General features: G+C 33.0%; 1 protein-coding gene across 1 annotated transcript in view; it reads left to right on the forward strand.

Annotated features, from left to right (window-relative positions):
* The window catches only part of LOC110022771 (K(+) efflux antiporter 2, chloroplastic-like), a 29,573-nt gene extending 17,421 nt beyond the window's left edge, over window positions 1–12,152 (forward strand). Inside the window, 10 exon segments of the mRNA XM_020721871.1 lie at window positions 513–722; window positions 990–1,139; window positions 1,795–1,848; window positions 2,018–2,076; window positions 10,572–10,638; window positions 10,726–10,794; window positions 10,797–10,907; window positions 11,249–11,292; window positions 11,375–11,468; window positions 11,854–12,152. Of these exon segments, the coding sequence (XP_020577530.1) occupies window positions 513–722; window positions 990–1,139; window positions 1,795–1,848; window positions 2,018–2,076; window positions 10,572–10,638; window positions 10,726–10,794; window positions 10,797–10,907; window positions 11,249–11,292; window positions 11,375–11,468; window positions 11,854–11,976 (981 nt within the window). The 3' untranslated portion in view covers window positions 11,977–12,152.
* The last annotated feature ends 730 nt before the right edge of the window (window positions 12,153–12,882 follow it).

Here is a 12,882-nt window from a genome sequence, read left to right on the forward strand (position 1 = left end):
TCTGCTAAATGTATGATGACTAGATTTATAGGCACGAGTTCTTAATACTAAGTATAGCTATTAAGCTGCAGATGAATATATCATAGCATATTTGATACTGGTATATGCAATGAATAAGGCATGGGAAGTCTTTTCCAATCTCCTTTACATGTTATTGTTATACCAATTAAAAAATATTGTTGGAGTGAATGCTAAAGGATTGGTAAAATGATGACAATATCAAAGAAAACTTCTCTATAACCATAAAAGATGGAATATTTTCTTCACCGCCGCAGAAAGTATGGTATCTAGGTTCTTATTATTAATCTGCTTGCCAATTTTGTTGCGCATAGGTTTCAATTAATGACTGTAATGCTTTTCTGTTTAACCCGTTTCTTTTGTTAGAAACCGCTCCAAATATTTTATGTTTCTATTTTTGGAATATGTTGCTTAACTGCCTTCATTGGTTTCTGAGGAATGCCTGATCAGAACTTTTCTTTCATGACTTTGGGATATTGTACCTGCTTTTCCAGGTTGGAATGTCAATTGATCCAAAGCTTCTTCTTTCCAACTTTCCTGTTATCCTTGGGAGTCTGAGTCTCTTAATTTGTGGCAAGTGTATATTGGTTGCTTTACTAGGTAAGATTTTTGGCCTTTCAACTATAGCTGCTGTTCGAGTTGGTCTTCTACTTGCTCCTGGTGGAGAATTTGCATTTGTTACTTTTGGAGATGCTGTAAATCAGGTTAGACTTTAATCTTATGATCCAATTTTAGTTCATAGATTTTCTGAGTGGGATTTTTTCTTTTAATTTTATTTTGGATTTGCTTTGCTTTTTGAATTGACACAGCTGAAACTTCTTCATTATTGTTTATTGTCGGTTACATTTGCTTTTATACAGTTTCATAATGAGTATAATTTGGAAATAATAGATGGGATATAATGTTGAGAAGCTATTGTTTTTATTTCACTAGATTTGGAGGCATTTGAGTGTGTTTGCTTTATAATTCAGGGAATACTGTCTTCTCAACTATCATCTATACTATTTCTGGTGGTTGGTATTTCAATGGCTCTTACACCATGGTTAGCAGCTGGAGGCCAGTTGCTTGCTTCTCGATTTGAGCAGCTTGATGTTCGAAGTTTACTACCAGTGGAGAGTGAGGTAGGTTTCTGGCAGGAATGCCTTGAGATCATTTTGGTGTATTGTTATACTAATGATTTTTATTGATGGTTTTGTTAGGACAGAAATTGATATATTTTATCCTTCTAAGTTTTGTAATCTTTTCTTCTTTTTATCATTTTAGTATTGGCTGTAGTGTTAAGTTTGTGACTTTTGAAAGATCGTTCATACATTTGGAGAAGGCTTGAAGACACAAAATATTGTTCTTCATTGAAAAAGTCTAGTTTGTTCAATTTGGAATAAGCAGGAACCAGACATTTAAGACATATGAATATGTTCTTTGGACTAATAAAAGAAGTATTGTAGCAATAGTTTTGAAACAAATTCATATTTGTGCTTGAAATCTCTATTATCAAATCATCTAGATTGGTTTCAAAGTAATTCGAATAAGTATACCTTCAGATATAAAAAATATGATTTGCATCCAGGCAACAATGACTGAACATAATTTTTTAAATTATTCTTGTATGACATATAAACTCGGTATATCAATCTTTTTGGTACGCTGTAATGTTAAATATATTTTCTTGGAATCTTAAAGATAAATTTGCATTTGTAGCCTCTAGTCATCCTTTATATTTTGTTTCCATGCCTGATCTGCCTTAATATATTTAATAAGAGAATGTACCTTTTCCAGACCGATGATCTACAAGACCACATCATTATATGTGGTTTTGGACGAGTTGGACAGGTAGTGTTTTCTCACTTTACCTAGCCCCACACCCCACACCCCACACCTCCATTCCCCCTTTATCTTTTACTTTATTTGCTATTTTGTTGCCTTTGCATTTGTTTAGGGGTACATTTGGTTCTTATAGCTTTAGTAAATGTTCTTCCATAATTTTTGCATTATCATGCAGATTATTGCTCAACTTCTTTCTGAGCGTTTGATTCCATTTGTTGCGCTTGACGTTAGAAGGTATGATCCTCCATCTTTTGCATATGGGCTTCAGTCTTAATTTATGTAATAAAGTTTTAAATTAGATTAAATGTCTTTGGCTGATTTCTCATGCATATTTTTTTTTCTATTATGAATGATTCCAATGTTGTTTAACTTAGTTGGAATCATTTACTTTTTTATTTTATGATCAAAGACAAGCCAACTTCAATTCAAATTTTGATATTGATTTATGGTGATCTAAAATATGTTTCTTATCTTTGATGGATTAGGTCAACATGACACCATTGATTTTCATTTGTTGATCAGCTTGTTAGAAAGAGAAAGAATAATAGAATAATAGAATTGATCTCTCTTGAAATATATGAATAGTGTAAGCATACATGCGCTTATATACAATAATAAAAAATATTATCATCATCATAATATAGTTTAGCACATATGATAATATTCGACATTAAACGCATGGAGACAAAGATGTCAACTTATATTTTAGAAATAGTTGTGACTAAATATGAAGTTGGTAGAGATTTATTGCCTGAAATTTGTGAATGTTGTAGAAGGAGCATAATATAGCTTATGAGATTCTTGAAGCAATATGATTTGGGTCAATGATGTAGCATAGAGATCCCTATCATAGAAGCCAATATGACTAGATCCTTGAACAAAGGATAAACAACGACTTCTTGATGACAAGATGTATGAAGGGCGATGTAGACCAAGGGTGTCAACTTGAGGCATTGATTGAGGGTTTTTGATGCAGGCATTCACAAACACATAGGTAGAGGCTTCATTAGAGGGTGTCAATACTAAATGTCCATGGAGAGTGTCGATAGAGGTATCGATAAAGAGTATTGTTGCAAAGCATTAATGAACGACATTAATGAACAGTTTTGATTTAGATCATCAGTGGAGAATAGAATGTGTCAATAGAGAGTATGGATGAAGAGCATGAACGAAGGTATCAATGGAGAATATCAATGGATAATGTCGAAGGAGAGTATTGAGAGGTATCAATAAAAGCATCGATAGAGATACAATGGAGAGCATTTTTGCAATCATCAACAAAGGCATTAATGCAGTCGTTTATGGAAGCATTGAATGAGGAGTCAATAAAGGAATTGGCGTTGTGGTTGTTGACGAGCATGGTGATGCTATCATACAAAATGATAATCATGGACGGAATTGGGTGAGCTTAGCCCCTGCATTATGTTAGAATGGGGTGAGACCAATATAATAGAAGTATATCATTGGCAGAGTTATCAAGTGAGTCACCACTAGCTTTAATGGTATATGTGAAGCTCGAAAAGGTTCTTTGTACTACATTCTAGGATTTTTGTGATTTTTTATTTGTGATTAATAAAGATAAAAGGGGTGCTAGGAGTTGGGGATTGAGAGGAATACCATGAGGGGAACTTAATCTCTTATGACTGTAAACTAGAGATGGAGTTTGTGATAGGATTGCTTGTAATAATGGAGGTTTTAGCATTGAAGGTCGAGTAAGGATGAAGATGATCTCGACTTAGCTGTGCGGGTTATGGTGGAATCTAATTTTCTCAATGTTGTGAAAGAAGCAAAGGTGCAATTATGGTCTTTGTTGTTGCGTGATGGAGGATGCTAAGTACAAGTGGTTAATCTAAGACAAGGATATGGAGGCAAATCAAGTTTTGTAGGTGCTTCTTCTATGGAAGACAACATCATTTGGCAATTGTTTCATGAAGTTCAATACACACTCAATTATTAGAATTAATTCACGATTGAGGATGATCTTTCGCAGGTCATGATAAGATTGCATAGTGCAGCCTATCTCGAGTCCCAAGAGGTGACAAAAGTGCTTGATGGCCTCTTGGTAGATACAAGTGTTATCGATGGATAATAGAGATTATTTGTTAGGAGGAGAATGAGATCATCTTGATGGATCTTGGTAGATACAAGTGTTATCGATGGAATTAACTCTCAAATTTATGTTAATAGAGATTATTTGTTAGGAGGAGAATGAGATCATCTTGATGGATCTTGAGGTTAAGAAAATGAAACCTACAATTCCCATCTACTCCCCTTGATCTCCTTTAAATCTCATGTATTGTACTTCAGTAATCTCTTGCTCATGACGTTTCTTGCTCCTTGTCATTTTTTTCGTTCCCACAAAAGGCTCACAATTGAGTCCTGCAATCCTTAAGCTAACAATCTTCACTCATAACTCTTTTATAATGCGCATCTTCTTAACTTTATTTTTTTCTTGCACTCAATTTTAAGCTTCTTTACTCTTCCATCTAGCAATATTGTTTGTAGTCACTGTAAGAGCAAATGTCTCAGTTATAGGACCTCAAAATCTCTCTCTTGAACGTTAACAAAGAAAGCAACATCACAACTAAATATGACATCCAGAAGGGTACATCTTGTAGTATTTTTTACGACATAAATCATATCGTGCTCCATTATGGTATTTGTCGAAGACACCCAACCTTCTTGAAATGAGAAAATCACTAACAAATAAGGGGAATTATTTTCTATTTGCAAACTAGTTGAATATCTCTTGCTTGAAAATTATGAATGTGAGTCACACCACACCCCACAATGGTATTTGATAGGTTCATCTCATAGCTTTTCTTATGATGTAAGTCGAGCACCACTGTACCATGAGTCAGTTTGAACATTGCATCCATCTTGACATGAGATAATTAGCAAAATAAGAAAAGATATTTATTTGTTGGATAGATCATTCATTTCTAGCATTTCATGACTAAACAACATGAAATATTAATATTTTCCTATTTAAATTTAATGGTACAAGTCTTTTCACACTCCATCATACAATCTTTGTGAGTGTGTTCCATAGCCTTTCCCATGACACAAGTCACATTATGCTCCATGACATCTATTAAACACACCTCTTAATATCGTTGACATGAGAATATTAAAACAAATCAAGGGAAAATATCATCCATTTCTGCTCTCACTTTGTCATTACCTTAAATGTTTTATGACATTGATAAAACTTCACCAATTGAATTGATCTCAAACTTCAAAGTACCCTGAAAAATGCACTAGTAGACCTAAGGTGTCAATAGACCTTTTGCTAACCGGTATCAATAATGTTTGTGAAGGGTTACCTCAAAGACTAATGCCGTTAGAAACCCAACTTAAATACTTTCAATGTAGACAAGCAAACATGCGAAAGATGAGTTCAATTTTTACACCTCCCAATTGATCAAGTGTCCTATTGACTCATCACCTTACTATGTGTGTTAAACTATGTGTTACTATGAAAATCAATATTAAACTATTTTAATCAATGGTTTCCTATTGTGTGAGATCATAAGACTCGCTATTTTGGTTTGATTCAATGATGAATTTTAAGTCCCACATTTTGGCATGTTCTACAGGCCAAGGCTATAAACCTTACTTTACAGGAACTAGTAAATAGAGAATTTAGCTACCAATTTTCAAATCAATCTAATTACAAATATCGAACGGAACTCTATGGCTCAAAAGATAAGCCCCATTCTAATTAGCATGGGCCTTCTAAAGGATGTATGCCCAAACTCCTTTAGTTTGGGGGTTGAAACTTGAAGCAACTTATTCAAAACATATCTGTTTCAATGGATTCTCTTAAATTCTCACTTGAAACCAGCTGTCAATGGTATGAATAAAGGTTTCATCATCTAAAATATTTATGCGTATTGCAATCTTGAAAAAGAAAATTGTTCATCTCTTATTTGGGTGCTCATATGTGATGGATATAGTCAGGTGGGCCCTACCATGTTTTCATGCTTGAAATTCTGGAAGCTAATTCTAACCAAGAGCACTATATATTATTAATAGGTTGTATTTGCTATCATAACTTCTCTTGTTTATAATATTTGGGGTGAAAGAAATGAGAAGTTGCTCAAGGAGGTGAGTTCCATTTAGTTTGCCCTCAAACTGTACATTAATTTTCAAATGTATTAAACTTGGCTTATGCAAAACTTAAAAGAATTGGCCTTATGAGTCTGCAACTCACCCGAATCGTGAAAGTTATTATAGCAAAATAATCTGACAAGGTTTTTTTTTTTTTTCTGTTTATCCCATATCTGTCTCAGCTCTTTATGTTTTTGTGGTTGGCTGTTTATTTTGGTTTCTGGGCTATTTTCTTTGGGTTTTCGGCATTGCTGTTCTCTATTTGGATCCATTCCACATCTTGCTTTTTACTGCATTTGTTTTCATAGAATTATGGGCTCAGTAAGGTGATGACTCCAGGTTATGTGTTTTGTTGGGATCCATATTAATATATGTTTTGGTTTCTGCATGTGTTCGAGATTTTTGGAGCGGGTTATATGCTCTAATAGCATCACCTTCATTTAGTGCTTGCTTTGCCTTTAAATTGGATTGATTTTATGAGTTCGATTAATTTCTGATTTGTGGATTTTGGTGGACTTTAGGGAGTATGTGAAAATTCTCTCTGCTAGTGAGCCGTGTGTGCAGCCTTTTCACATACTATGTCTATGTATGATTCAGATACGATGTTTTTGGTTGCCCAGCTGTGTATGGGTATGGAGAGAACTTTTTAGTTTTAAGATCTTTCCTTTCCCTCGGTCCTTTCCACTCGAATTATCTTTGTTTGGTGGTTTTATGATTTTCCACGGTAGCTGTTTTTAATTTTCATGTTATAGCTTCTATATTTTTTGCTAAGCTGCACATTCAACTTTACACTTGGTTTGATAGCTCATTTTGGTTGATCACTGTGTACTCAATTTTTTAATTTTAATGTAATTGAGTTGTGGCTCTCAAATTTCTCGAGAAAAAAAAAAAAAAAACATGTTTCCCATAGTTTCTGTTTGTGAAATAAGCGGCTGACTCAATATCGGACGTTGCAAATGTGTGATCTTGGAAGCAGATGTAACAAATTGTTTCAATAATTTATTCCTTGTATAAGAAAAGGTTCTCACGGTAGCATGATTTTGGACGTTTTTGTCTGTGGGCTTATATCGGCAAAATTTTTTTTTTTTTGAAAAAAATTTATTTCAAGATTTATATACAACAACAACAACAAAGCCTAAATCCCACTATGTGGGGTCGGCTACATGAATCATTTTTCTTCACTACGTCCTATTTAGTGTCATATTTTCATTTAGTTCTAGTAAATTAAGATCATTTTTTATACAATAAGCTCGTCTTCCTAGGTCTACATCTGCCTTTCTTAACACAAGTCGAATCTAAAATATCTACTCTCCTAATCGGATCATCAGATGACTGACGTTTAATGTGACCAAACCATCTAAGACGACTTTCTCTAATTTTGTCTGTCACAGGAGCTACACCAACTCTATGACGGATATATTCATTTCTGTCTCAAGTGTAAAGCCACTCATCCACCTAATCATTCTCATCTCGTCAACACTTAACTTATTATTATGCTTCTCTTTTAAAGGCCAACATTCAGCGCCATAGAGCATTGCAGGTCTCACCACCGTCTTATAAAATTTTCCTTTCAGTCTTAGCGGTACTTTTCTATCACACAAAAGGCCCGAAGCATTCCTCCACTTCAACCAACCAACTTGAATTCTACTATTAACATCCCCATTATATCGCCATTGCTTTGAACAACAGACTCAATATATCTAAAACTTTCACACCTTTTAATAATTTGATCACCCAAAGTCACACTTCTGTCATTAGAGCTACTACTGCTAAAATTACATTCCATGTATTTAGTTTTAGTTCTACTTAAATGAAGGCCTTTAGACTCCAATGTAGACCTCCATAATTCAAGTTTTTCCTGGGCTTTTTCTCTCGTTTTATCCACGAGAAGAATATCATCAGCAAAAAGCATACACCAAGGTACATCCTCCTGTAGATGTGCAGTAAAACCATCCATAACTAAACCAAAAAAGATATGGGCTTAAAGCCGATCCCTGATGTAATCCAACAGAAATAGGAAAATATTTTGTCAATCCTCCTTCAGTTTGAACACAAGTAACAGCTCTAGTATACATATCTTTAATGACTTGAATGTAAGTCATATCAACACATTTCTTCTCGAGAACTTTCCAAAGGATATCTCTTGGAACCTTATCGTAAGCTTTTTCTAAATCTATAAAAATCAAATGTAGATTCTCCTTATTATCTCTGAACTTCTCCATCAAACCTGTTAATAAATGTATAGCTTCCTTAGTGGACCTGCCCGACATAAATCCAAATTCATTATGAAAAATCTTTGTAATGTGTCTTAACCTATGTTCAATTACCCTCTCCCATAATTTTAAAGTATGACACATCAACTTAATTCCTCTATAATTTGCACACTCTTGTGCATCCCCTTTATTCTTAAAAATGGGGACCAAAATACTCTTCCTCTACTCCTCAAGCATCTTTTTAGTTTTTAATATAATATTAAAGAGTTTAGTAAGCCAAGAAACACCCAAATCTTATAAATATTTCCACGCTTCAATTGGGATATCATCAGATCGTACAGACTTTCCACCCTTGGTTTTCTTTAAAGTCTTATCAACTTCTTTTTTACTAATGCGGCTGTAAAATGAAATGTTTTGTTATTATTCACGATATTAAGATCACTAAGGTCGATCGTATTTTCAGAAACTTCATTAAAAAGTTTATCAAAAAGTTTATCAAAATAACTAAAATAACTCACTCACCTATGTTAAATATCTTTTTCTAAGAAAAGTACTGTTTGATTTTTATGTTTAATGCATTTTACTTGAGTTAAATCTTTACTTTTCTTCTCTTTGTTTGGCTAGTTTATACATATATTTTTCACCCTTTTTAGTATCTAATATATTATAAAGATCATTAAAAACAAAAGTTTTAGCGTCACGAATTGTTCATTTAGACTCTTTGCGGGCCGTTTGATATTTTTTTCAGTTTTGTAAGCTTTTACATTTAAACCAACTTTTATAACATAACTTCTTATATTTTATCTTTTCTTGCACATTATTATTCCACCACCAACTATTTTTATTTTTTAAAAAAATTTTCTTTTGACTCTCCAAGCACATCTTTTGCTACTTGTTTGATAGTATTTGTTATTTTATCTTACATAACATTTGCTTCTTCATGAACATCCCAAATTTTGAAATCTTAAATTTTACTCGTAAAAAATTTTTTTTTTGTCTTTTAGATTCCCCAGTCTAATTCTACGATGATGAGTCTTAATATTCTTTATTTTACAACTCTCCATCTTAAAATCTAGAACTAATAAACGATGTTGGGTACTTAAATTCTCACTTGGAATGACCTTACAATCTTTACCATCTCGACGATCTCTTCTTCTCATAAGAAAATAATCAATTTATTTTTTATTAGATCCACTCTTATAAGTAATAAGATGTTCATCTATTTTCTTGAATAAAGTATTAGTAATAACAAAATCATACGCTAAAATAAAATTTAAAATACTCTACCTTCTTCATTAGTTACGCCAAAACCGTAGCCACCATCAGTATATCTGAAGTCTTCTATCACTCTACCGACATCTCTAGTTAAATCTCCTCCAATAAATTTTTTTTCTTCAAGAGGTATCATTTGTATTAAGTCTTCTAAGTCATTCCAAAATTTATCTTTAGTAGACAATTTATCTTTAGACCATGTATCTAAACCTACTTGAGGAGCATAAGCACTTATAATATTAAAAATTTTAGTATCAATAATAATCTTAAGGATTATAATTCTATCACCTACTCTATTAATTTTTACAACATTATCTTTTAAACTCTTATCAATAATTATACCTGCACAATTTCTATTGGGACTTTTACCAGAGTACCAAAGTTTAAAACTTAAACTATCAATCTCCTTAGCCTTTTCTCCAACTCATTTAGTTTCTTGAATAAATAAGATATTAATTTTCCTATGAATCATAATATCAACTAATTACATTAATTTACCATTGAAAGTACCTATATTTTAAGATCCTATCATAATATTAGTTTCATTAGTTTCATGAACTAATTTCTTTATCTGTATTCGTCTGTAATGTAAGAACTTTTGCTTATTTAATACTACACCCGAGCGCCGCCCGAGCGCCGGTGTAGCGGCCCTTGCACACTTTTCACTGTATTCATGTTATACAGCGCGTCGCTTACAGGGAACACCCTTGCACTTACACAATGATCAAATGGATTCATGTCATGATTTTTTTCGACAAGTCATGATTTTTTCATTTTTTCAACAAGTTTTACGCTGACTGTCGACTACCTAACACAACCCTCCACTTTTCACATCCGGGCTTGGGACCAGCAATGACAGTGTTTGTTTCAAGATTTATATGTTTTATATTTTTGTATGGTACAGTTCACTTTTCACATCCAATTTTGATGTTGATTTAGCCCACTTCCACTAATGGAGTGGTGCTGCAACTATTCACAAAAACTACCTTTTAACTGCATTAAGGGAAGTTCGATCAAACGTTACACACAAACTGTCATTTGTTTCATAGAAACTTCCACCATATCTGCACCAAATAAAGCCTTCATAGAACTTCTAGAAGCCAACGGCTAACTTATTATAGCATTTTTCAGTGATCGGGTTGCAGTTGGGCGTGCTCTTGACTTACCTGTATATTTTGGAGATGCTGGGAGTAGAGAGGTCAGTCGAGAATTTTTTAGTTTAATTTTGAAATTTCACAAATGTTGAATCACATTAAGTCAAAGTACTTTCTCAATTGTTTCTTAGGTCTTACACAAAGTTGGGGCTGAGAGAGCTTGTGCTGCTGCAATTACATTGGATACACCTGGTGCAAATTATATTACAGAACTGTGTGGGCTCTTAGCAAATATTTCCCCAATGTGAAGACATTCGTCCGAGCTCATGATGTTGACCATGGCATTAATCTGGAGAAAGCAGGAGCAACTGCGGTGAGTTGCAACCTGAGATCTATAGTAAACTCATGATCATCATTTGTTTTTACGTACAATTCTTATGTATTTGCATATCTAATATCTAAACTCTCATTTTTTACGACTCTAACACTCATCATCCTTATCACATCAAAATACTACTACCATTAACTTTCTAAAAGTGAAATACAATTTTTTATGCACAGGTGAAGTGTTATTAATGTAAATATCAAAGTGTAGGTGTTAAATATGTAAATACATAAGAACTATGTGGCATGCATGTAAATTTTCCAAATTAATTATTGCGAAGTTTACTAGATCTATTCATAACAAAATCTAAATACCTGGAATGTCATAAGGTTGTACCAGAGACATTGCAAATACATAAGAACACTATGCTCAGGTAAAATAGCAGAAAATTGCTAAAATCGAATTTCTTTTGATTCTTCTAAGCACCATTTTTAATTGTTTTATAATCATTATTTCTCCCTGTTTTTCCTGCAGGCCAAGCTGCCAACTTCCGAAATTGCAACAGTTATTAATGAATTCAGAGCCCGTCACCTCTCTGAGCTCACTGAGGTATGCAAGGATAGGTTGATAGCCTATCATTAGGCATGCATATCTATATTTTTGCTGATATGCCTTTAAAAAAATGGAAGATTTACAAATGGGTCTTTAAATTCTTGAACTTATTTTGAGATGAAGTTGATATAGAAGTTAATTGCATATCGATATATTGCAATATTTTGAAGCGATTCCTGTGGTTTTGAAACACATCTTGATCAAATTTGGGCGGATATCCACCTTGTTTTTATGAGATTAAATTTTCATGAGCATGATTTGCGTTCATTACATTTTCATTTGATGCGCGACATCTGAACAGTTTTGTTGAAGATTATCTGTTGTATGCAGCAAAAATGAATGAATGAACGGTTAGTGATTGATCAAATGAAAATTTCTGCAGATATGTGAGGCAAGAGGTGGATCGCTGGGTTATGGATTCTCAAGAGTCATGTCCAAGACGAAATCTCTGAATTCTTCTGATTCGGATGATGATGAATTTGTTGAAGGTACACTGGCAATTTGATCAAACAAGTAGAGTAGATAAAAAGAACTCTTTTTTATTATTATTATTATTTTTTTTTTTTTAGCATAATTTTGAAACCTGTACAGCTAGTTCAGATACATTTGTATAGTGAAATGAACAGCTCACATGGAAACATACGTTTCTTAGTAGAGTAAATGAGGCTTTGCTGGCTCAAATTGATTTTTGTATTCCAACATCTAACTATTCATACTAAATAGATGGGGGTTTCTAATTGTGTTCCTAATAATTCTCAGACCATTTTACTGTATATGTATACATTTATACGGATACACACGGATGGATCAATAGATAGGGTTAAATACCAAAATGGTCTCCCAACTCTATGTTGATGTAATCAATTTAATTTCAGAGTTTGGTTGTGTTTCAATTTAATCTGACTATTAAAATTTAATTCCAAATGGCACCCCTAGGATTATTGAATTGGATCAATCTTGGTCAATTGGCTAAACCGGGATCATCTGTGTTGTGGCTTTTACGCTGATCAACTTTATGTCGTCTAAATTGGATCGGTGCAAAACCAGGTGATTGGGTTATAATTAAGAGATTATTTTTTTATAATTATTCATATATACATATTTATGAATAATAAGCTTGTGTACAACTTGTTAAAATGTTTATGTTTAATTCGATTGGTTAATTAAACCTTAAATGAATATGAACATATATTTTTCATCATGATTGACTCATTATGAACTTAAAATGACTTATATTATTAATAGTATATTTTTAAAATTTACTAAATAATTAATATTCTTTATTTTAATCTCTTTGAATTACTCATTTCAGCAACAAATTTAACATGTTTTGAATAAGCTAAACATGATTAAATCACCAACTCGGTCAAGTTCAATCACTTTTAACACCCTTAAAATAAAAAAAAATCTA

This window comes from Phalaenopsis equestris, unplaced genomic scaffold (genome assembly GCF_001263595.1).
Source record: "Phalaenopsis equestris unplaced genomic scaffold, ASM126359v1 Scaffold000202, whole genome shotgun sequence".
Lineage (NCBI taxonomy): Eukaryota > Viridiplantae > Streptophyta > Magnoliopsida > Asparagales > Orchidaceae > Phalaenopsis > Phalaenopsis equestris.